This window comes from Loxodonta africana, chromosome 5, assembly GCF_030014295.1.
Source record: "Loxodonta africana isolate mLoxAfr1 chromosome 5, mLoxAfr1.hap2, whole genome shotgun sequence".
NCBI lineage: Eukaryota > Metazoa > Chordata > Mammalia > Proboscidea > Elephantidae > Loxodonta > Loxodonta africana.
In genome coordinates, this window is record NC_087346.1 from 155,079,040 (window position 1) to 155,102,390 (window position 23,351).

The 23,351-nt window shown below is 47.8% G+C and overlaps 1 protein-coding gene across 2 annotated transcripts in view; it reads left to right on the forward strand.

The window, feature by feature from the left end:
* Positions 1-23,351, forward strand: part of STK32B (serine/threonine kinase 32B) — a 337,224-nt gene that overhangs the window by 308,255 nt on the left and 5,618 nt on the right. For both annotated transcript variants that reach the window (XM_023549727.2, XM_010591361.3), the window contains 3 exons: positions 3,121-3,246; positions 10,790-10,921; positions 13,078-13,142. In XM_023549727.2, coding sequence (XP_023405495.1) covers positions 3,121-3,246; positions 10,790-10,921; positions 13,078-13,142 — 323 coding nt within the window. The remainder of the gene's footprint in view (positions 1-3,120; positions 3,247-10,789; positions 10,922-13,077; positions 13,143-23,351) is intronic.

Below are 23,351 nucleotides of genomic sequence, written 5' to 3' on the forward strand. Positions count from 1 at the left end.
TAGGCCACTACAAGCTCCTAACACACAGAAATACCTAGAGTATGTGGCTTTTTTCTTTTGCTATAGTACTCAGTCATGAAGAAAAAATGAAGTTCTAAAGCTTGCCACAGCAGGCATGAGCCTTGAAAACATCGTGCTGAGCGAAATAAGTCAGTTGCAAAAGGACAAATAGTATATGATCTCCTTTATATTAAATAAGCACGGATATAGAAGGCAAAGATGGTTAGTGGTTACCAGGGGCAGGGAGGAGGGAGCAGGGAGTTTTTGCTTAGGTGGCGTTGAGCTCATGTCAGCGGTGGTGGAATGATTTGGAAAAGGATAGCGGGAATGGCTGCGCCACATGGAGGATGTAGTCAATGTTACTGAACGGTACACGTGGAAATGGTTGAACTGGCGAAGCTTTTATTGTGTTTATTTTCACCACAATGAAAAAAAATCACGGAGCATATAATGGGGAAAAAATTGATACAGATGGTGTTTAGCTGCTGTGCGTTAAGATATCGGGCGTCTCCTGACTTTTGCTGCTAGAATCCAGCACAGAGCAGGGGTTCGCAGAGCGGGGTCCCTGGATGAGCAGCATCAGTGGGAGCTGTGCGAAACGCATTCTCCGGCTCCACGCCGGTTCCCTGAATCCAACTCTGGGGGTAGGCTGAGCTGTCTGTGTTGTCATAAGCCCCCACAGCTGGCTCTGATGCCGGCTCAAGCTTGGCAGAGGGCAGATGATGTCGATGGCCTCCTTTTGAGGTTTGCATTCAGCTCTGTCCGCTTTGAATTCTTTAATAGACACGGAGTTAAGTCTTGCTTATGGTTGGCACAGAGCCATTTTTGAAATAATTCATAATAATAGCAGCCAGCATGGGCAGAGGGTGTGACCGGTTTTGGGCAGTGTGGTGGTCTTCTCACTTAATCCTCACAAACCTTGAGAGCCAGGTGGTGTTATGATCCTGGGACTAGAGATGAGAAAGCCTAGAGGCTTAAAAAAAACGCGAACCCACTGCAGTCGAGTCGATTCTGACTCATAGCGACCCTATAGGACAGAGTAGAACTGCCCCCATAGAGTTTCCAAGGAGCGCCTGGTGGATTTGAACTGCTAACCTTTTGGTTAGCAGCTGTAGCACTTAACCACTACACCACCAAGGTTTCCCCCAGAGGCTTAGGAAAGTGAAATCGTTCAAGCTATGCCAGGAGACTATGAAAGGGCAGAGGTTGTATTTGAATCCAAGTCCTCCTAACTCCAGCTCCAAACTCCTCACTGCTGTAAGTTGTTTGGTGAATTACTAATTAGTTAAATTACTTTAGAGGAAATCCACCATCTGGCTCTTATAAGTCCATGGTCCTGAACCCCAAGCGCTCACTGAAATCACCTGGAAGCTGTACTCACCTCTCAGCACCTCCCTGCCCGCCTCCGCCGGCACGAACGGGAGTGGGGTCTGGGTATCAGGACGTCTTCAGAACCTCTGCGTAAATGATGAATCCCCTTTGTGACACTGAAATCGCCTTCTCCGTTTTAATCCACACCCATTGCTTTTGAGTGGCCCCTAAGGAGGGCCACCGTGGTCGGCAGATCCAATCCTGTGACTCTGACCCACTCCCTGGGCAAGGCCAGGAGTCTTCTGCAGTGACAGGGCAGTGACCGGGGCAGGAGGCCACCAAACTTCATTTCCCACTATTGGGAGCTGGGGGGTCACCCCCTCCGTAGCATGTCCCAGATCCTTCACCAGTCCTGTTTGGCTCTCATCCTAACCGTGAGCTAGAAATGAAAGAGTTAATACAGGTAGTCCCAGGGTTAGGAATCAGATCCGTTTCTACCTATGTCTTTAAGAATTTGTAGGTGAGTCGGAGCAGGTGGCACAGCGGTTAAGTGTTCTGCTGCTAACCAAAAAGTTTGGCAGTTCAAATCCACCAGCCGCTCCTTGGAAACCCTATGGGGCACTTCTATTCTGTTCTGTAGGGTCGCTATGAGTCAGAACTGACTCAAAGGCAACAGGTTTGATTTCGGTTTAGTAAAAGAAAAGGCTGGAAGCCTTTTCAATGATTTAAAAGCTGCAGGTGCAGCAAGCAAGCGAAGGTGACTGTGCTGAAGTGTTTGTTGCAGGTAGGGGTTGGTTCAGTCATTTCAAATGAGGGCAAATTTACATAACGCTAAAAGGCAAGTACCAGTTGTCCATAAGTTGAATGTTCGTCACTGGGGGCTGCCTGTGTTCTTTCTGCTTTCAAATGAGGAAAGGAGCTCCGGAAAGTCACACAGCTGTTAAGTTTGTTTGGGACAGGACCAGGGCCTCCTTCCTTCATTTTTGCCCAAGCACTCTTTGCTCTCTGTAAGCTAGCTGTGTTCCCCCGAAATCTGAAACCCCATTTGGACGCAAGGTGATACCCTTCTGGTTGTTTTTACACTTACCACCCTCATTAGCAGAAACTCGATTTGAGTAGAGGCTAACCATTGCCCTTTGGCTACAGATGAGGCCACTCCATCAGGCCTCAGAGGTCACCTCATAGCCATCCAGGAATAAACTTTATTGCACTTTTGTACCTCCAATCACCAAGTTGGAAGTCATGAGAGAGAGTGGCTAATTCTTTTTCATTTTTAATTGGGAGCCCCCGCAGACATCGATAGAGGCAGCAGTGGGGAGGGGGGGCTCTATGGCATTTTTACACAAATAACACATGTGTTCTACATTCATTTGTCAACCGCACCATCCACCCCGGGGAAGTATTTTCGTAAGCACACTATGCTGATTTCTTTTTTCAGCAACAGATTAAAAAAATTGGCATAGCACTTACGAAAATACCTCACGGAGGGAGGATGTGGTGGGCAAACATAGAATGTGTGCATTATTTGCATAAAAATACAGCAGTTCAGAGAACAGAGAGACTGAGAACCGAGTTCCTGCCCACAGAACGCCATGCTGGGGGACCTCCTGGCCTCCCCATCCCTGCCTGGCTATATAAGGAGATGTGAGCAGGAATTGGCCCTATCCAAGACCGGTGACCCAGACAGGGCATGGCCTTAACAGGCATAAAGAACAGAGGCCCCTTCCTTGTCCTAAGACCCCTTCGTCAGAGTCCCCATTAACCTCGGTGGGACGCACAGTTCAAGGAACCTTTGCTCTCTGACCACAGCTCCTGACCAAGGACCCCGAGAGCCGCCTGTCCAGCCTCAGTGACATCCAGAGTGCACCCTACTTGGCCAACATGAACTGGGATGCGGTGTTCGAGAAGGCGCTGACACCTGGCTTTGTGCCCAACGTGAGTGGAAGTCTCATCTGAGGTCATGCCACCCAGCTGCAGGGTCCCCCACCTTGGCATGAAGGATGGCCCAGGCAATTGGCCAGTCGGATGATCATGGCCACTTGAGCATCCAAGTATCTCGTTTCTCTGAGATTCAGGGTGGATTTAGGCCTGATCTCCCAGGTCCCATTGGGCAGCTCTCGTGGTTGGGTCCTTTAGGGTGCTGAGTCACCCTTTGTGCACTGAATAGCAAGCATTTAGTGCACACCACCCCATGCACAGTTCCAGACACTGGGGAGAGCAGGGTGTCTTAGAGCCCTGGGGCTACCATAACGAAATACCACAAAGTCAGTGACTTTAAAGAACAGAAATTTATTGTCTCACAGTTCTAGAGACTGAGAGTCTAGAGCATCGGCAGGGCCATGTCCTCTTTGTCCACTGGAGGGGAAGACACGTCCTCATCTCCTCCAGCTTCTGGTAGCCCCAGGCATTCCTTGGCTTGTGGATGCATCTCCACATGGCTTCTTTCCCTTCTGTGACTCCATCTCTGTGTCTGGTCTCCCCTTTGATGAGACACCACTTAGAAGGGATTAGGACCCACCCTTCTCTGGTATGACCTTGCTAACTTCCCAGTGGAGCCCTGGTGGCATAGTGGTTAAGAGCTCGGCTGCTAACTCAAAGGTAGGCTGTTCAAATCCACCAACTGCTCCTTGGAAACCCCATGGGGTAGTTCTACTCTGTCCTATAGGGTCGCTGTGAGTTGGAATTAACTCAGTGGGCTTTTTTTGTTTTTGTTTTAACTTAACAACAAAAACCTTGTGTCCAAACAAGGTCACATTCACAGCTACAGGGCTTAGGATGTCAACATATCTTTTGGGGGGACATCATTCAATCCATAACACTGGGTGACTAGAACAGACTGAGCCCCTGCCTTTGTGGAGCTGACTCTCAGGTGAGGAAGACAGACAACTGACTACTGAACCAGTAAATTACATATAACATCAGGTATACATGGTACATATACCCGATACATAACATAACACCGGGTAAGAATATGGACAGTTACTACACATTCAAGCTAAGAGGAGAGAGACTGGGTAAGAGGTGAGGAAGCCAGGGGTGTTTTTTAGTGGAGTCTGCAGAGAAGGCCTCTCCAAGGAGACAACATTTGAATAGAGATGAAATGATGAACCAGGCCTTGGGGCCAAACCTTCCAGGCAGAGGGAACTGTAAGACCCCAAGCACACCTCAAGGCAGCAAAGAGGTTGCAGTTTGTCTTAGGGTTCTCTACAGAAACAGAACCAATGAGGGGTGTGTGTGTGTGTGTAGAGAGAGAGATTTACTTCAAGGAATTGTCCCACATAATTGTGGGGGCTGGCAAGTCCAGAATCCATAGGACAGGTAACAGGCTGGAGACTCCTGCAGTCTTGTGCTCCAAAATCCGTAGGTTGTAGAGGTTGGAGAATTCCAAGTCCTTGGGTCAAGCGTCAGACTGGAAGCTTCCTCTGACTCACGTAGCTTCAGAGGCTGATGAACCCAAGATCGGCAGGTCAGAGGGCAGGCTGCTGGCTCAAGTTCCAAGAACTGGAGATCAGATGATAATGAGCCAGATGCAGGACCCAGAGCGAGCAAATACTAGCAAGCTTTGCCAGAAAGTCCATATATGTTGGGTGCAGGCCACACCTCCCAAGAAAAATCCCTTTCAACCCTGATTGGCTGCTCAGAGTAGAACCCATCATGGAGGCGATTACATCATTACATAACTGCCAAATTACATCGTAACTGCCGAACCACTGAGAATCCCGCCCCAGCCAAGCTGACACACAACCTTAACCATCACATTGGGCAACAAGAAGAGTGAAGAGTAAGAATGTTCTGGGAATATGTTCATTTATAATCTGGAGGCAGAACACACCCCAGGGAAACTCCCTTTTAGCTCTTAAGGTCTTCAACTGATTGGATGAGTCTCACTGACATTGTGGAAGGTGATCTGCTTTACCTGAGGCCAACTGATTCCATCACACGTGACCACCCCATAACAACAACTAAACCAGTGTTTGACCAAACAACTGGGCAGCTTAGCCTAGCCAAGTGGACACATAAAATGAACCCATAGAGATGTCTTCAACAGCTGAATCTGTTTCACTGTACGGAAGTTTCTAGTGGATCATAATCACAGTCACAGTAAAATTGCAAACTTCTTACAATGGTTAAAAAAGAGAAAAAAAAAATTAACCGTACCAGGTTTCAAAGAACACCAAGAGGCTTGTGGCTAGAGCAGGATAAACCAGGGGGAAAATCACAGGGAACCGGGTTAGAAGGGAAGGCAGGCCACACCATGGAGGATTCCGTGGATCTCTGCAGGGTTTGAGGTGAAACCACTGGAGGGTTTTAGGTGGGGAAGAGAGGGTGTCAAGTTTACATTTTAGAGGATGGTTCTGGCTGGGGGTGGAGAATAAACTGCAGGGGCAGGAGCCAAGACAGGGGTGCAGGTTAGGGGGTCCCCGGCCTCCGGGAGAGAGATGCTGGGGTCTTGGACCAGCAAGAAGACTGCCTGATGAGAAGGGGATGCCTAAAGGGGGAAACAAGAGGTTTGGGGTGGCCACAGGAAAGCTGGGGAGAGGGGTCGATGGTGGGCAGTGTAACATCCACAAGAAAGCTGGGGAGAGGGGTCGATGGTGGGCAGTGTAACATCCACAAGAAAGCTGGGGAGAGGGGTTGATGGTGGGCAGTATAAGCAGTAGTTATGAACAACCTGTAGTTACGAATCGACCCCGTTAAGCCTATTCTGTTCATAGCCCAGGACTGCCTGTACACTAACACAAACATTTGACTGATGTTAGATACGAATCATACCTAACTGTTCCGCTTTAACATGTAAATTCGACCTAAAGACACACTTAGGAACGGACGGGTTCATAACCCTGCAGTTGCATTTCTCCCACAGGAGACTGCAGGGGGCACAGACTAGTGACAAAAAACCTGTTGCCGTCTAGTCAATTCGACTCATGGTGACCCCTGTGCTTTAGAGTAGAACTACGATCCACAGGGTTTTCAGTGGCTGTGATCTTACCGAAGGAGTGACTGGTTGGCACAAACAGCTAAGTGCTTAACTACTAACCAAAAGGTTGATGGTTCAAACACACCCAGAGGTCCCCTGGAAGAAAGGCCTGGCAATCTGCTTCCAAAGGGTTACAGCCTTGAAAACCCCACAGAGCAATTCTACTCTGCTTTACATTTTTTTTTTTTTTTTACATAGGGTGGCCATGAGTCAGAGTCAAGTCTGCAGCAACTGGCCTTTTGGTTTTAGTCTTACAGAAGTAGATTGCCAGGCCTTTCTTCTATAGCACCACTAGGTAGGTTTGAACTGCCAACCTTTCAGTTAGTAGCTGAGTGCAAACCGCAAATAGGACAGAAATCCCAGGCCCCTCACTTGTCAAACTAGGAGAGTAGGACCCCTCAGGGAGCTTGAGAGGGCCCACACCCAAAGCCTGGCAGAGACCTGGAGCAGGGCATGACCACAGCAAGCCCTCGGTAAATATCACCTGGTGCAGTTGCCGTTTAGTTAATACATCCTGCAGGAGGGCTGACTGTCTTAGGAACGCACGCTCTGCATATCCCAGAGAAAGACGCTCACAGTCTAGGATGGTCGTCTTCTGCCAAACTCGGCCCTCACAGACTCCACCAGGGAATCTCCATGCAGCGCAGAGTATCCAACACTCCTCAGCAACTAAGAGCAACAACAGCAAGGAAGTGTTGTTGTCCAGACGTTGCAGATAATGAATTGACTCTCAAAGAAGTTAAGTAACTTGTCTGAGGTCGGAAAGCAGCAGAACTGGGATCCCTCCCCACCTCCCACCTCATGGGGCTCTTGACCTACTGAATTTATAAACCAGTAGCCTGTATTGCTTTCGGGGACTGGCATCCTGGACCAGTCATTAAAGCTGGGTCTCAGGATAGAAATGGCCTCCTGGGACCTGGGGTCCCAGTCCTGGAGTCATGGAGGCCAGAATTCCTGACCAAGGTGGGAGGGTCCCTGCCTAGAGCTGTGGGGGCAACAGGGACCCAGGGCAGGGAGTTGGGCAGATTTTAACCACAATGGCGTTTTACAATGAAATTATTTAAAATGATATTTACGAAAGTGTAGGAACGACATGGGAACGTGCTTATGATCAAATATTAACTGAAAAAAAGTCAGATCGCAAAAACTGAACCAAAATCTCCTGAAGAAAACAGAAAAAAATGTAACTGATGTATATTCTCCAGTGGCGTTAGAGGCTGAGCTGAGCTGGAGCGAGCTGAGCTGCCGGGAGTGATGACTGAGACCACCGGCCAAAACAAAAGTAGCAATGACGTGTTCTTCACTTACTCGGTGTCTCGGTCATCTAGTGCTGTAGCAGAAATAGCACAGGTGGGTGGCTTAAACAAAGAGAAGTTTATTCTCTCACAGTTTAGGAGGCTAGATAGAAGTCCAAATTCAGGGCTCCAGCTCCAGGGGAAGGCTTTCTCTTTCTGTTGGCTCTGGGGGAAGGTCCTTGTCATGAATCTTCCCCTGATCTAGGAGCTTCTCATTGCAGGGACCCCGGGGCCAAAGGCTGCACTATTCTCCTGGCTTTTGTTTCTCGGTGGTATGAGGTCCCTGTATCTCTCTGCTCACTTCTCTCTTTTATATCTCAAAAGAGATTAGTTTAATACGATCCAGCAATCCTACTCCTTGCAATATATCCTAAAGAAATAAGAGCCTTTACACAAACAGATATACGCACACCCATGTTCATTGCAGCACTGTTTACAATAGCAAAAAGATGGAAGCAACCAAAGTGCCCATCCACGGATGAATAGATAAATAAATTATGGTATAGTCACACAATGGAATACTACGCATCGATAAAGAACAGTGAGGAATCTGTGCAACATTTCATAACATGGAGAAACCTGGAAGGCATTATGCTGAGTGAAATTAGTCAGCTGCAAAAGGGCAAATATTGTATAAGACCACTATTTTAAGAACTCGAGAAATAGTTTAAACAGAGAAGAAAATATTGTCTGATGGTTACGAGAGGGAGGAGGGGGGAGGGAGGGAGGGAGAAGGGTTTTCACTAATTAGATAGTACCCAAATTAGATAGTAGAAAAGAACTATTTTAGGCAAAGAGAAAGACAACACACAATATAGGAGATGTCAACACAACTGGACTAAACCCAAAGCAAAGAAGTTTCCTGAATAAGCTGAGTGCTTTGAAGGCCGGCATAGCAGGGGCAGGGGTTTGGGGACCATAGTTTCAGGGAACATCTAAGTCAATTGGCATAATAAAATCTATTAAGAAAACATTCTGCATCCCACTTTGGAGAGTGGCGTCTAGGGTCTTAAATGCTAGCAAGCGGCCATCTAAGTTGTATCAGTTGGCCTTGACCCACCTGGAGCAAAGGAGAATGAAGAACACCAAAGACACAAGGTATTATGAGCCCAAGAGACAGAAAGGGCCACATAAAGCAGAGACTACATTAGTCTGAGACCAGAAGAACTAGATGGTCCCCGGCTACAACTGATGACTGCCCTGAGAGGGAACACAACAGAGGACCCCTGAGGGAGCAGGAGAGCAGGGGGATGCAGACATCAAATTCTCGTAAAAAGCCAAGATTTAATGGTCTTCTGAGACTAGAAGGACCCTGGTGGTCATGGTCCCAGACCTTCTGTTAGCCCAAGACAGGAACCATTCCCAAAGCCAACTCTTCAGAGATCGGACTGGACAATGGGATAGAAAATGATACTGGTGAAGAGTGAGCTTCTTGGATCACTTAGACACAAGAGACTATGTTGGCATCTCCTGTCTGGAGGGGACATGGGAGGGCGGAGGCGGTCAGAAGCTGGCCAAATGGACTAGGAAGGAGAGAGTGGAGGAAATGAGTGTACTGTCTCATTAGGGGGAGAGCAAGTATATAGCAAGTTGTATATAAATTTTTGTAAGAGAAACTGACTTGATTTGTAAACTTTCACTTAAAGCACAATAAAAATTTTCAAAAAAAGATTTGTTTAAGACACAACCTAATCTTATAGATTGTGTCCTGCCTCATTAGCATAACTGCCTCTAATCCTACCCCATTAACATCATAGAGGTAGGATATACAACACATAGGAAAATCACATCAGATGACAAAATGGTGGACAGCCACACAATACTGGGAATCATGGCCTAGACAAGTTAGCACACATTTTGGGGGGACATAATGTAACCCATAACACTGTGACGGCATGAACAAGAGGCCAGAAATAATATACCAGCTCCCCAGTGTTCCATTTTCCCCCACAGGTTGGCACTGGGTGAGAATCACCTGTATCGGCACAAGCTGGGGGAAATTGTCCCACTGCCAAGGGAGCCCTGGATAAACGGCTCCTGTCATTTTATGAGGTCCCTGGGTGGTGCAAATAGTTTGCACTCAACTGCTAACCTAAAGATTGGCAGTTCAAACCCACCCAGCAGTGCCATGGAAAGGTCTGGTGATCTGCTTCCATACAGCCAAGAAGACCCTTTGGAGCTGTTCTACTCTGTAATGCATGGGATCACCATGGGCCAGAATCCACTGATAGCAATAGGTTTGTTTGTTTCTTTGTTTGGCCATTGTATGGACCTGAGGGCCAGAGAAAGGAGAGAAGAGTTAGGAGTGTTGAGTGCTGAGTACTAAGTACTAAGCACTGAGTACTAAGTAAGGATAAAGTGTCTTCAAGCACCTGGCCCCCAAAAGGAGGTCTCAGTGGAGGCACTGGGGAAAAGTCTTCAGCAAAGGCCCCCAGATAAGGAGGCCTTTGAATGCCTTAGTCTCCTAGTTCTACTGTAACAAAAATACCACAAGAGTGTGGCTTTCACGCACGGACTTATTTTCTCACAGTTCTGGAAGCTAAAAGTCCAAACCAAGGTCTCGTCTGTGTGGATTCCTTCCCTTGTGGGTAGCCCTGGCTTTCCTTTGTTCTTGACAATTCTCACATGGTATCTGTCTTCCCCAGTATGTGGCTTGCTTGTCTTTGTGTCTGTGATGTTCTTTGTATGACTCAAAAGTGATTGGGTTTAGGATCCACCCTGTGCTGGTATGCCCTCAGTTGATTGACCACATTACATTAGATTGCATTATGGAGGGTGATTACATTGCATTGCATTGCACTCCACTCCACCCCACCCCACCCCACCCCACCCCACTCCACTCCACTGCATTACATTCATAGGTGAACGTATTTTTAGGGGGGACACATTTCAGTCCATTACAGCTATGAACGCAGATATACGTAAGGGCATGGCCAGCTGGGGGAACTGAGTCCTTGACAGTGACCCCCTCCAGACTATGCAGCTAGTCTGGTGTGGGGAGGGCAGCTTCCCCCAACTAGTCCTGCCAGGGAAAGCCTTTGTAACTGCTTATGGTCAGACCTGAGAGACGACACACAGGATTATGGCCTGGAGTTAGGCTGCCGCAGTAGCAGTCAATCATTATTTGTTGAATGAATGAATGAAAAGAAAATTCTGTGAGAAACGGAATATAGACAAACCATGTTTTCTTTCCACTTCCTTTCAGAAAGGAAGATTGAATTGTGACCCCACGTTTGAACTTGAAGAGATGATTCTAGAATCCAAGCCGCTTCACAAAAAGAAGAAGAGGTTGGCCAAGAACAGGTCCAAAGACGGCACGAAGGACAGCTGTCCTCTGGTGAGCACTTCCTCAGGAGCAGACCCAGGAGGAGTTGGATTTTATTCTCATAAGGAAACAACTGAGCTAGGATAGTTTTTAGCCAGATACAGCATTTCATTATATATTTCCAAATACCTTCATGTGCAGTTAAAAAAAAAAAAAGTGCCACCATCGAAAAAGGAAGGGGTCTTTCATAGTAAGCTACCGTAAAGAAATTACTGCAGATCCGGGCGCCACCCGTCTGTCAGTGCAGGCTTGCGTGTTGCTATGGTACTCAACAAATTTCAGTGGCGCTTCCAGACTCAGATGGACTAGGAAGAAAGATCCACTTACAAAAATCAGCCAGTGAAAATCCTGTGGAGCACAGTGGTCCCGTGGACAACTGATCGTGGGGATGGCGCGGGACGGGGCAGCGTTTTGTTCCCTTGTGCATGATGTCGCCACTGGGCGGGGGCCAACTCCACAGCAGCTCACAGCAACCACAGCAGGTGTCCATAGTCACAGATTTGTGTTAGCACTGTTCCTAGCACCAGGACCTCCCGTAGCGCTTGAAGCCCAAGTGGAAAAAAGCAACACTAAGTTACATCAGTGCTGTGCTGGGCAGTCCCAGTGGAGATTTCGGAAAGATCTTATACTGTGCAGGTGCCCAGGCAGCGTTACGACTTTTGTGGGTCCTGGACACTTTTGCTTTCATGGACACCTTCCCCAGTGGGGCAGTGGTTAAGAGCTTGGCTGCTAACCAAAAAGGTCGGCAGTTCAAATACACCAGCCGCTCCTTGGAAACCCGATGGGGCAGTTCTACTCTGTTCTGTAGGGTGGCTGGCTGAGACAGTTAAGTGGACAGCAACAAGCTTGGTTTTTTTGTTCTTTGTTTTTCTTCAAGAAAAAAAATTAAAAATTAAATTTTATGACCACATTGGTATAAAGGTGGAAATAACCCTTGACCCTAAAAGGTTATTTTTTCTTCCCATCTTAAAAGAAATGAAAACATCTTCGTGGCCCCTAAAAGTCTTGTGGGCCCCGGCACTGTGCCTGCTGCGCCTGGTGGAGAAGCTGACCCCGGAGACACCTGGCTGTGCTGTGACAGCTGAAGTGCCATAGGGGAAGGGTGTTTCCATCCACGAGGGCACTCAGGCAGCCTCTAGGACCTGTGTTATAGAGCATTTGTGACGGGCGCTGCTTCTTGGTGCCTGTGCTTGCAAGAGATAAGGAGCACCTTTGCACATAGGTCTTGAATTTCTCTTCTCCCATGCTTCTTGATTAGGTCTGATAAACCTTCAAAAGATCAGGAGACCAAGCTTATCATTTTCAGTCCATATTCCCCCTAACAAGGAGCCCTGGTGGCGTAGTAGTTAAAGCACTAGGCTGCTAACCGAAAGGTCGGCGGTATGAAGCCACTGGCTGCTCTGGGGGAGAAAGATGTGGCATTCTGCTTCTGTAAAGATTACAGCCTTGGAAACCCTACGGCGGTAGTTCTACGTTGCCCTATAGCGTCACTGGGAGTTGAAATCAACTCAAGGGCAGCGGGTTTTTGGGTTTTTATTCCATTTAACATGGCTTTGAAGTTGTATTTACCAAAAATCCAGTCGCCATGGAGTCTATTCTGACTCAGGGCCACCCCATGTGTGTCAGAGTACAACTGTGCTCCATAGGCTTTCTTCTCAGGTGCCTCTGAGTGGACTAGAACTTCCAACCTTTTGGTTAGCAGCCAAGTGTCTTCACAGTTTGCAGCACCCAGGGACCCATTAGAGTGGGTTAAATAAAGGCCAACCCAAGAACTCCTCATCTCAGACACCCAAATTTCTCATAGTCTATTGGGACCAAAATGGTGCTCAAAGAGATACAGACTCCTGAACCAGGAAAGCGTGGAGTGCCTGGCCAGAGGACTTGGCACTGAAAAATGTATACTGTTTGCAAAAAAGCGAACGGCATTTTTCGCCATCTGGTTGCACCACCCAGGGACTCCCCAGAGTTGTATTTAATGGCTTAAAATAGAGAAAGAACACTTTGTCTGCCAGGCCCTCCTGGGACACAGCCGTTTATATTCCCAGGGTCTCCTCCAGCCACTTATCTCGGCCTGCTTGGCAATAGGTCCACTGCTCCCTCATCGCTCCTTTGTCACGTCTCCCTGATGGTGTTCTGTCACTTACAGTCCCCTCTGTGCTCTGTGACAGAACGGCCACCTGCAGCAGTGTTTGGAGACCGTGCGGAAGGAGTTCACCATATTCAACAGAGAGAAGTAAGTTCCCTTCCAACGAGATCAAGTCCTCCTGGGAGGACCAAAGCCCTGGCCCCCAGGAAGCCAGCCGGTGACGCTGGGAGGGAGTGGTAGGCTGGCAGTGTGGGTGGGATGAGACATGGGACCCTGGAGAGGTCAGACCCCTGGCTTCCGAGCTACACAGACCTGGGTTCTAATTCCACCTCTGCAGAGTGGCCTGAGCAAGGTGCCAGCTTCACATCTCTGGGCCCTGGAGTCCATCTGAAAGTAGGGGCGAGGGCACTGAGCTGGCACAGAGATGCTGGCGAGGAGAGGAGGGTCACAGACCGTTAAGTGAGTGCATGAGGTCCAGAGCAGCATCGCCTGGATTCAAGTCTTGGCTCTGCCGCTGCCAGAAGGACTTTAAGCAAGTTACATAACCTCACTGAGCCTCGGTTTACACATCTGCAAAACGGACGAAAAAACTTCCTTGCAACGTAGTTGTAAGAATTCAAGGAGGCTATTGATAGTGTGCCTGGTGTGGCAGGAAGACTCACTCAGTGACAAGGATAGCTATTATCATTATTACTTACTTAGGTAAGGTGGTGTGGGACTTGCTGGGATGCCATCATCATGGCTGCTGGGGAGTGGGTGTCACTGAGTCTGCTAGGGACTCAGCTAGGGTCAGCCTGGTCAGCTTGATCAGCAAAGGATGCAGAAAGCTCAGGCCTGGCCCGAGTGGTTGCTAATATCTGGGGCTTGTGACCTGTCAGAGCAGAGGCTTGGGTGCAGTGGGCTCACGGGCTCAGCAGCTCAGCTCCCGCAGACGGGACTGCCAGCAGGTCATTTCCCCTCGGCCCACACATACCAAGCCAGGCCCTTGATCCAGGACCCCATACACATCCTGCCCTCCAGGAGGGTCAGAGGGACACATACCAGGCTGACCCTTATGAAGCCATCAAGGTTTAGCTGTTCTTGGCAGACAGCCAATGACAACAGCACAAACCCACTCTCGTCAAGTCGATTCTGACTCGTAACAACCCTATTGGATAGGGTAGAACTGCCCCATAGGGTTTCCAAGGCTGCAATCTTTACAGAAGCAGACTGCCACATCTTTTCCCCACGGAGCGGCTGGTAGGATCGAATCACCAACCTTTCGGTTAGCAGCTGAGCACTTAACCACTGCGCACCAGGGCTAAGCAACAACAGCAGCTCAGGGATGAGTAATAAGACAAAGGGCAGCCCAGGCAGAGGGAGCTCACAGCAGCCCCAGGCTTGGCCCAGGGGTTGGGGAAGGTCCCTGCAGCACTGTGCCAACTGCACGTGGGCTGACCCTGAGGGCACGGAGGAGCTGGTGAAGAAGGGAGGGTGTGGAGTCCCAGGAGTGGAGACAGTGCTCGGGTCTGTGCGGTGCCTTGGCAGACCTAGGGCGCTGCAGCTGGCTAAGCTACCAGAGCAGACGTGGAGGCAGAGTGGTAGAGGTCAAGGGTCTGGGGCGGGGAGGGTTGTCTGAGCTCTGGCCAGCGAGCTGGTAAGACCCCGATACCACTGGGCCACTGGGGATGGTGAAAGGGACAGCAACCTGCCGTGTGTCCTGGAAGCTGCAGCTCTGAGAGCCTGCAGTGCCCAGCTCAGCCTGGATGTGCACACCAGGCTCAGACAGGAAGTCTCACCAACCAAGCACTGTGCCTCCCTGGTCCCCCTGTGCTCTGGCCAGCAGAACAGGAAGGGGCTCTGTGACTGCAGGCTGGGGACATGGTGTGAGGTTCCAGAGCCCATCACAATTTCCCTGCAGTCCTGCCTGCCCTAAGGCTCCTAGTCCCCCGCCAGCCTGAGAAACTCAGTCCCAGAACTGCACAAACCAACGCGGGTGTTCTGCGCCGTCAGGGATAGCGGGCTTCAGTTAGCCTTGTCTCAGCCCTCCGTGAGTACTCTGTACAGACCTGTTCAGCATCACAGCAACCCGCAAGCCTCCACAGACACGTGGGTGGTGGCTGCACTTGAGGAGCATTGGCCGGGAAATGAAGCCAGATCTCCTGTGGGAAGGGCCTCCTTAGTCATCTAGAGCTGTTATAACAGAAATACTACAAGTGGATGGCTTTTACAAACAGAAGTTTATTCTCTCACTGTCTAGGAGGCTAAAAGTCTGAATTCAGGGCACCAGCTGCAGAGGAAGACTTTCTCTCTCGGTTGGTTCTATGGAAAGGCCCTTATCATTGATCTTCCTCTGGTCTAGGAGCTTCTCAGCACAGGGACCTGGGGTCCAAAGGACAAGCTCCACTCCCGAAGCCTCTCTCTTGGTGGCATGAGGTCCCTCTCCTCTCTGCTCGCTTCTCTCTTTCATATCTCAAAAGAGACTGACTCAAGATGAGACCTAATCCTGTAGGTTGAGTCCTGCCTCATTAATATCACTGCCTCTAATCCTGCCTCATTAACATCATAGAAGTTAGGATTTACAACGCATAGGATAATCACATCAGATCACAAAATGGGGGACAGCCACACAACACTGGGAATCACGGCCTAGCCACATTGACCCACACTTTTGTGGGATACAATTCATTCCATAGCAAGGGCAAAAATTCTACCACTGAATCGCCATTGCCTCACCTGTCTTCCCTTGCCTGGGGTATTTATCTATAACTGCAGGCATCACTGGCTGAGGGTTGCTCCGAGGACCTTCGCCCCCTAGCACAGGTACTTGCCTTGCCCATGGGCCCAGTGCACTTTGCCAACCAGAGAAAGCTCGTGAGAGAGGAGACGGTCCCCCTGCAGCAGTAAGGAAGCCTATAGGGTGAAGCAGTGCATGAACGCAGGGGATACAAGTGTCACTGCAGTAAGAGATTTGCATTCAGCCATTTGACAGACATGTCATAGTCCTGGACAGGTCACTGGGGACACAGAAGTGAATGTGGCAGGACCTGTGTCCCTGGGAGGGAAGTTCAGAGCCTGCAGGGAGCCAATCACCAAACAGTGTGTGAGTGCTAGGATGCATAGCCCACCGCAGTGACACGGAGGACGTATCCTTGGTTTAACATCTCCAATCCTCAGCTTCCCAGTGGAGAACAAAATGAAAGTGAGCACTGCCTGATTTTCTGGGAATGCAGCTTATTTCTGGTGAACAGTCTCAACTGGTGAAAAGCCACCAAGCCAGGTGGAGCATCTGTTTGGAGGGACCTGTCTGGCTTTGAAGACCTCACAGCTGATGCTTCCATAGGTTAGAGAAAGGCACCATGGGGCTCGGCCTCCTATTTTTGGCCAAAGAGCTGAGCATGGATGATTTTTCCATGAGAGTTCTTCAATAGCATTTGGTAACGTTTGCAGAAGCAGCAGCCCCTGGTGAGAAAGGAGTCTGAGGAGCTGAATTTTCTTGTCATCTCTTAAAGAAATAAGAACAGACTTCAAATCACATGGACGCTACCTTTGGAGCCCGTCACACCAAACAATAGTATTAATAATGAAAACAATCAACGCCGTTATGGTTTTACGGTTTTACATTGTGTCCTTGCATGTAGGTTTCTCAACCTAACCTCGACACTACTGACATTTTGGGTTGGATCGTTCTTTGTGATGGCGGGTGTCCTATGCCTTCTAGGAGGTTTAGCAGCATCCCAGGCCTCCACCCACTAGATGGCAGTAGCAATGCCCCGCCCCAGTAGTGACAACCAAAAACGTCCCCAAAAGCCAAACCAAACCAATTGCCAGCAAATCAATTCCGATTCATGGCAACCCCATGTGTGTTAGAGTAAAACTGTGCATAGGGTTTTCAGTGGCTGTGACCTTCCGGAAGTAGACCATCAGGGCTTTCTCCCGGAGTGCCTCTGGGTGGATATGAACCATTAGTAGCGAAGTGCTTAACTGTTTGTACCACAAAGGGACTCCGAAAATGTTCCCATATATTACCAAATGTTTCCTGGCAGGCAAAATCACCCCAGTTGAGAAGCACTTCTTTAATCTTTACTTTCCACATTCCCTCAGGTAGGTATTGTTAGTATCCCCGAGGTCTTACGGATCTTAACTGAGACCTGAAGGACTTGAAGTCTAATCTTCCACTCTCTAGGTCCTGTGCTGTTTCTGCTGCCTGTGTTTTCATCCAGCTGTTCAGCAGATGTTTGGAGTCCCTGGGTGGTGGAAGTGGTTAACAGTCTAGGCTACTAGCCAAAAGGATGACGATTCAAGTCTACCCAATGTTTGAAGGTTCCAGCCTGCCCAGAGGTGCCTCAGAAGAATGGTCTAGTGATCTACTTCCAAAAAATCACCCATCGAAAACCCCATGGAGCACAGTTTTACTCTGACACACATGGGTCACCGTGGTTAGAGTCAACTGGAAGACAGCTGGTTTGGTTGACAGGAACAGGGATACAGCAGGAACCAGGGCTCGCACTTGGGGAACAAACTTTATTACAGGAAGGGACAGGTTCCTTTCTATATATGCTTTGTCTTGGAAGTGTCTCTCCAGTGCAACCGGGCGGCATGGTAGCCCACATGGAGGGCACAGTCACTAGGATCACTTATTAGGCACTCACTCTACACCAGGCTTACTAATACACCTAACCTGCACACCATCCCATGGGCAAGTCAACTTTGTTTGTTGTTGTTGTTGTTAAGTGCCACCCAGTCAGCGGCAACTCATGGCAACCTTGTGTATAACCAAAACAAAATGTTGCCCAGTCTTGCTCCATCTTCACAATCTTTGTTATGTTTGAGCCCATTGCTGCAGCCACCATGTCAATCTATATCATGTTTCTCAGGTTTCTCTTGTTTTTGCTGACCCTCAATTTTACCAACCATGATGTCCTTTTCTAGCTATTGGTCTCTTTGGTGTCGTGTCCAAAATAAGCAAAACAAAGTCTCACTATCTTTGCTTCTAGGAAGCATTCTGTACTTCCCCCAAAATTGACTTGTTTGTCTTTCTGGCAATCCAAGGTATATTCTCTATTCTCGGTCCACACCACAATCCAAATATGTCAATTCCCCTTCAGTCTTCCTTTTTCATTGTCTGAGCTTTTGCATGGATATGGGATCAGAATCACCTTTATTGCCCCATTTTACAGGCAAGGAAGGCACAGAGTGGGTTGAGGTGGCAGAGATGGGGTTCTGTGTCAGGCAGCCTGGTTCCTGAGCCCAGGCTCTACATCAAAATGCAAAATGCACTCAGCGTGCACATTAGGTGTTGGCCAGATGGACAGGGAATTCCCCCCAGTCCTGCTGACACCATCTGTTGGTGAGCCCGGACATTGTGAGGTGCGATATTATACAGATTAACGTGACCACAGCGCACCCTCCTTCACTGTCCTAGGACAACACAACATCAGCAAACTACAGTCCACACTCAGCTGTGGACTGAGGGGTCTGAGACCAAGCACCCTAATCGGCTTGTGGCTGTGTCACTCCAATCTCTACCTCCACCTTCACACGGTGAGATAATCAAACATCTAATGTTTGCTAAGTTCATCTGCCCAGGTGGCATCCCGGAAGGCCCCAGCCCTGGAGGACCCCGGCAGTGTAACAGGGACCCTACAACATAGCCTGGAGCCCCTGGAAGCAGGAGGGAGACGTGAGGGATATGGTTCATCTTGGCCTTGGGGACCCAACGGACTGAGTCAATTCCTGTCCTGCATTCACAGTGCCGTGACCCCGGTGGGGTCCCCAGGCTCTCTGACCCTCAGGTTCCTCGTCTGGGCCATCAAGAACTTGAGCTAGAGATCAATGGCTCTTGATCTTACCAAGGTCTGCACCATTTGCAAAGCGCTGCGACATCCCCTTTATCTCTTCAACAACCCCACTGGGAAGAAAGGAAAGGGTTATTCTCCCCATTGCCCAGATTAACCTTGGCATTTCTCCCCCAGATCCCATAGCTAGTGTCTTAGTTTCCTAGAGCTGCTGTAATAAAATACTATGGAGGAGGTGGCTTTAAAGAACAGAGATTTATCTCTTACAGTGCTGGGGGCTACACCTCTGAATCAGAGCATCGGCAGGAGTGTGCTCTGGCTGTCGGTCTCAGGGGAAGATCCTTTCTTGTCAGTAGCCCCAGCGTTTCTTGGTGTTCCTTGACTTTGTTAAAAATAGTCAAAACTCACCAAAATTTGAACATAAGGTTTATTCTGAGCAGTCATACTATATGCATATAGGGAGGCCATTTTGATTCCAGAAAAAGGCGAATGTCTAGAAGCTAGGTACAGTGGGGTTTGTAAAGAGAAGAGGAGGGAAAAATAATAGAAGATCAACCTTTGGTAATGTTAACGTGATTGATTGAACCCTGCCTTCTGCCTTTACGGAGATCAACTGATACTAGGTTACTTCCGGCCTGGATACTAATAATTTAGCCCTCCACCCACCTGCAGGCAAGAGACTTTTTGAGATTTAGGTTAGAAAGCAACAGTTTGACAACTATCCTTCTCTAGCAGGATAAGACAAATTTACATTGCAATAGAGCAGCTTCTGGCGGGTTTTTGCAGTTTGGGTCAGGCCTTTTATGGTTAATATTTGGTTTATGGGATAAGAAAAACCTTAAAACCCAAGAAAGTTGTCTGTTATTAATTTTCCTACTCAACAGCTTGTATCTTCGCGTGGTGTCTTCCTCTTGTGTGGGACTCTTTCCATGTCTGGCCTTCTATAAGACACCACACAGAAGGGGTTGGGACTAGTATCTACCCTACTCTGTTATGAGCTCCTTAACTGATAACATCTTCAAAGACCCTCTTTCCAAATAAGCTACTTATTTGCTTCACAGGTACTGGGCGTTAGGACTTCAACTTCCCATTTTTGGAGACAATTCAATCCAGAACCCCTGGGACATGGCAAACTTTGGGGATCCCAGGCTTCCGAAATCCAGGCCCACACAGTTAGGTTTCCTCCAGTCCTCGAGATGCTGAACATTGTGGTATAAGGTTTGACTTTATGGGGAAGGATGAACAAGAAGGGCCCCACGCCGTTCACCTTCTATGTGCCCGGACAGGCTGGGGAACACACTTGCAGCCGTTTTCTTATTCAGGTCCCATGGCTATTCTGGAAGTAGATATTTTCACTCCTGTTTCACAGGCAGGGAAACTGATGAAAAATGTGATTTCAATTTCAATGGTCTGAATCCCAGAGAGTCCAGAAGATTTGCTGCTCAACGGGGTGATGGGAAGGTCAACGCACAGGTGGGTCAGTAAGGTGAGGCCAGGCTTCCCAGGGATCTAATATACAAAGCAAGCTGCGTGCCTTTCAACAGTACAAGAAAACAGCCAGGGAAAACCAGCTCAGAGACCTGAAACAGCAGGGGAATTTCAGCCAGAGACGAAAGTAAAGGTAGCCTCTGACATAGGATGTGTTCAAGGTACAGTGAACTGCACTTACGATCATCCTTTTTTTAATGATTTGTGTATTTTTTATGTACGTATGTATCTTTTTATGTATGCATTAAAATGTACCTGTAAGTTATATATAATTGAGTGGATTCTGACTCATAGCAACCCTATAGGACAGGGTAGAACTGCCTCACAGGGTTTCCAAGGAGTGGCTGGTAGATTCAATCTGCCAACCTTTTAGTTAGCAGCTGTAGCTCTTAGCCACTGCGCCACCAGTGTTCCTAAATAGTTTCATGAGAACCCTACCCCAAGAACTCACACAGGAATCAGGGCCATATGTCAGTCTCACTCAGGTCTCAATCAGAGGCACCTGCAGACTGGTTAGGAAAAGGGTGACATTTCTAACACAACCATTCAGGTAACAGAAAACGTGTGAAAGAAACTGTTCGTGGGGTTTAGTAGGTTAAACCAAAACCACACCCAAACCCATTGCCGTCGAGTTTATCAGGACTCATAGCAACCTTATAGGACAGAGTAGAACTGCCCCGTAAGGTCTCCGAGGCTATAATCTTTCGGGAGCAGATGACCAGGTCTTTTTTCCTGAAGAGTGGCTGGTGGGTTCGAACCACCAACCTTTTGGTTAGCAGCTGTGCACTTAACCATTGCACCATCAGGGCTCTTTCCATAAAGATTACAGCCTAGAAAACTCTATGGGGAAGTTCTGCTCTGTCACATGGGGTCACCATGAGTCAAAAGTTGACTCAACAGCACCTAACAACAGCAACAACCAAAGCACTGATAAAGGTTTCCAGATTGGCACTGCCGTCTTTCCAAGTTTAACGCCTGATTTCTCCCCAAATTTTAACTATGCCTATTATTTTCAGGAAAGTTATTTTACAAATAAACAAAGTAAAATAAATGAAAATTATAGTAATGACAAGAGTATTGCCATTTGACACAGAAATAAATTAGCAGGGAAGGAAATGCTTTAAATGAAGTGCCGTATTCTGACTGAAGCTATCTCACATACAGTATCATATTTAAACCCAATTTCATTGCAGGCAAGTTTGGAATAATTGCCCCCATTTTACAGACAGGTGTTTGAGGCTTAGAAAGGTGGAATGTCTTGCTCAAGGCCACCCAGCTGGTGGGGCCTGATATCAAACCCAGCGACTCCACCTCACCACAGCCTGCCATTGCTACCCTGTGCCCCCGGGATATATGCTAAACATTAGTTTGATTGTTCAAGCAAACAAAAAACAGATAATGAAAGCCCTGGCAGAATGTGTGCAGAGTTTCAAAGAGATAATACCTCTTGTTCACCAGCATGTATTTGCAGAGCTCTTACCAACTATTAGGTCCCTGGATGGTACAAACGGTTCCCACTAGCCTACTAACCTATACATTGGCTATTCAAACCCACCCAGCAGTGCCACAGAAGAAAGACCTGGCAATATGCTCCCATAATGATTACAGTCAAAAAAATCCCTATGGAAATACATCCTAGAGAAAGAAAGGCCCTCAACAAATAGATAATGCACACCCATGTTCGTTGCAGCAGTGTTAACAATAGCAAAAAGAAGCAAACAACTTAGGTGCCCATCAGCAGAAAAATGGATAAACCAATTATGGTATTCCACACAATGGAATACTACAAACTGACAAAGAACAATGATGAATCCACGAAACATCTCACAACATGGATGAATCTGGAAGGCATTATGCTGAGTGAAACTAGTCAGTCACAAAAGGACAAATATTGTATGAGGTCATTATTTTAAGAACTCAAGAAAAGGTTTAAACACAGAAGAAAACATTCTTTGATGGTTACGAGGGTGGGGAGGGAGGGAGAGGGGTATTCACTAACTAGATAGAAGGACAACACACAATAAGGGGAAGTCAGCACAACTGGACTATACCAAAAGCTAAGAAGTTTCCTGAACACAAACACTTTGAGGGGCAGAGTAGCAGGGGCAAGGGTCTGGGGGCCATAGTTTCAGGGGACATTTAGGTCAATTGGCATAACAAAGTTTATTAAGAAAATGTTCCACATCCAACTTTGGTGAGTGGCATCTGGGGTCTTAAAAGCTTGCAAGCGGCCATCTAAGATCCATCAATTGGTCTCAACCCACGTGGAGCAAAGGAGAATGAAGAACACCAAAGACACAAGGAAAATATTAGTCCAAGAGATGAAAGGGCCATATAAACAAGAAACTCCATCAGCCTGAGACCAGAACTAGATGGTGCCCTGTTACCACCAGTGACCGCCTTAGCAGGGAATACAACAGAAAGTCCCTGACAGAGCAGGAGAAAAGTGGGGTGCAGAGCTCAGATTCACATAAAAAGACCAGACTTAATGGTCTGAGACTAGAGAAACCCCAGAAGACATGGCTTCTGGACTCTCTGTTAACCTAGAACTAAAACCATTCCCAAACAGACAAAGATAAGACTGGACTATAAAACATAAAATAATACTCATGAAGAGTGTGCTATTTAGTTCAAGTAGATACAAGAGACTAAATGGGCAGCTCCTGTCAGGAGGCAGGATAAGAAGGCAGAAAGGAATAAGAGCTGGGTGAACGGACATGGTAAATCTGGGTTGGAAAGGGAGAGTGTGCTGTCACATTATAGGGATTGCAACTAGGGTCATAGAACAATATGTGTATAAATTTTTTTTAATAATTTTTATTGTGCTTTAAGTGAAAATTTACAAATTAAGTCAGTCTCTCACACAAAACCCATACACAACTTGCTACATACTCCCGATTACTTCCCCCCGCATGAGAATGTGTGTAAATTTTTGTATGACAAATTAACTTGAGCTGTAAACTTTCACATAAAGCACAAAAAAAATCCTATGAAGCAGTTCTACTCTGTAATACATGGGGTCGCCATGAGCCGGGATCAACTCCATGGCAGCAGGTTTGGTTTCTTTTGGTTTTGCCAACTATCGTGTCTG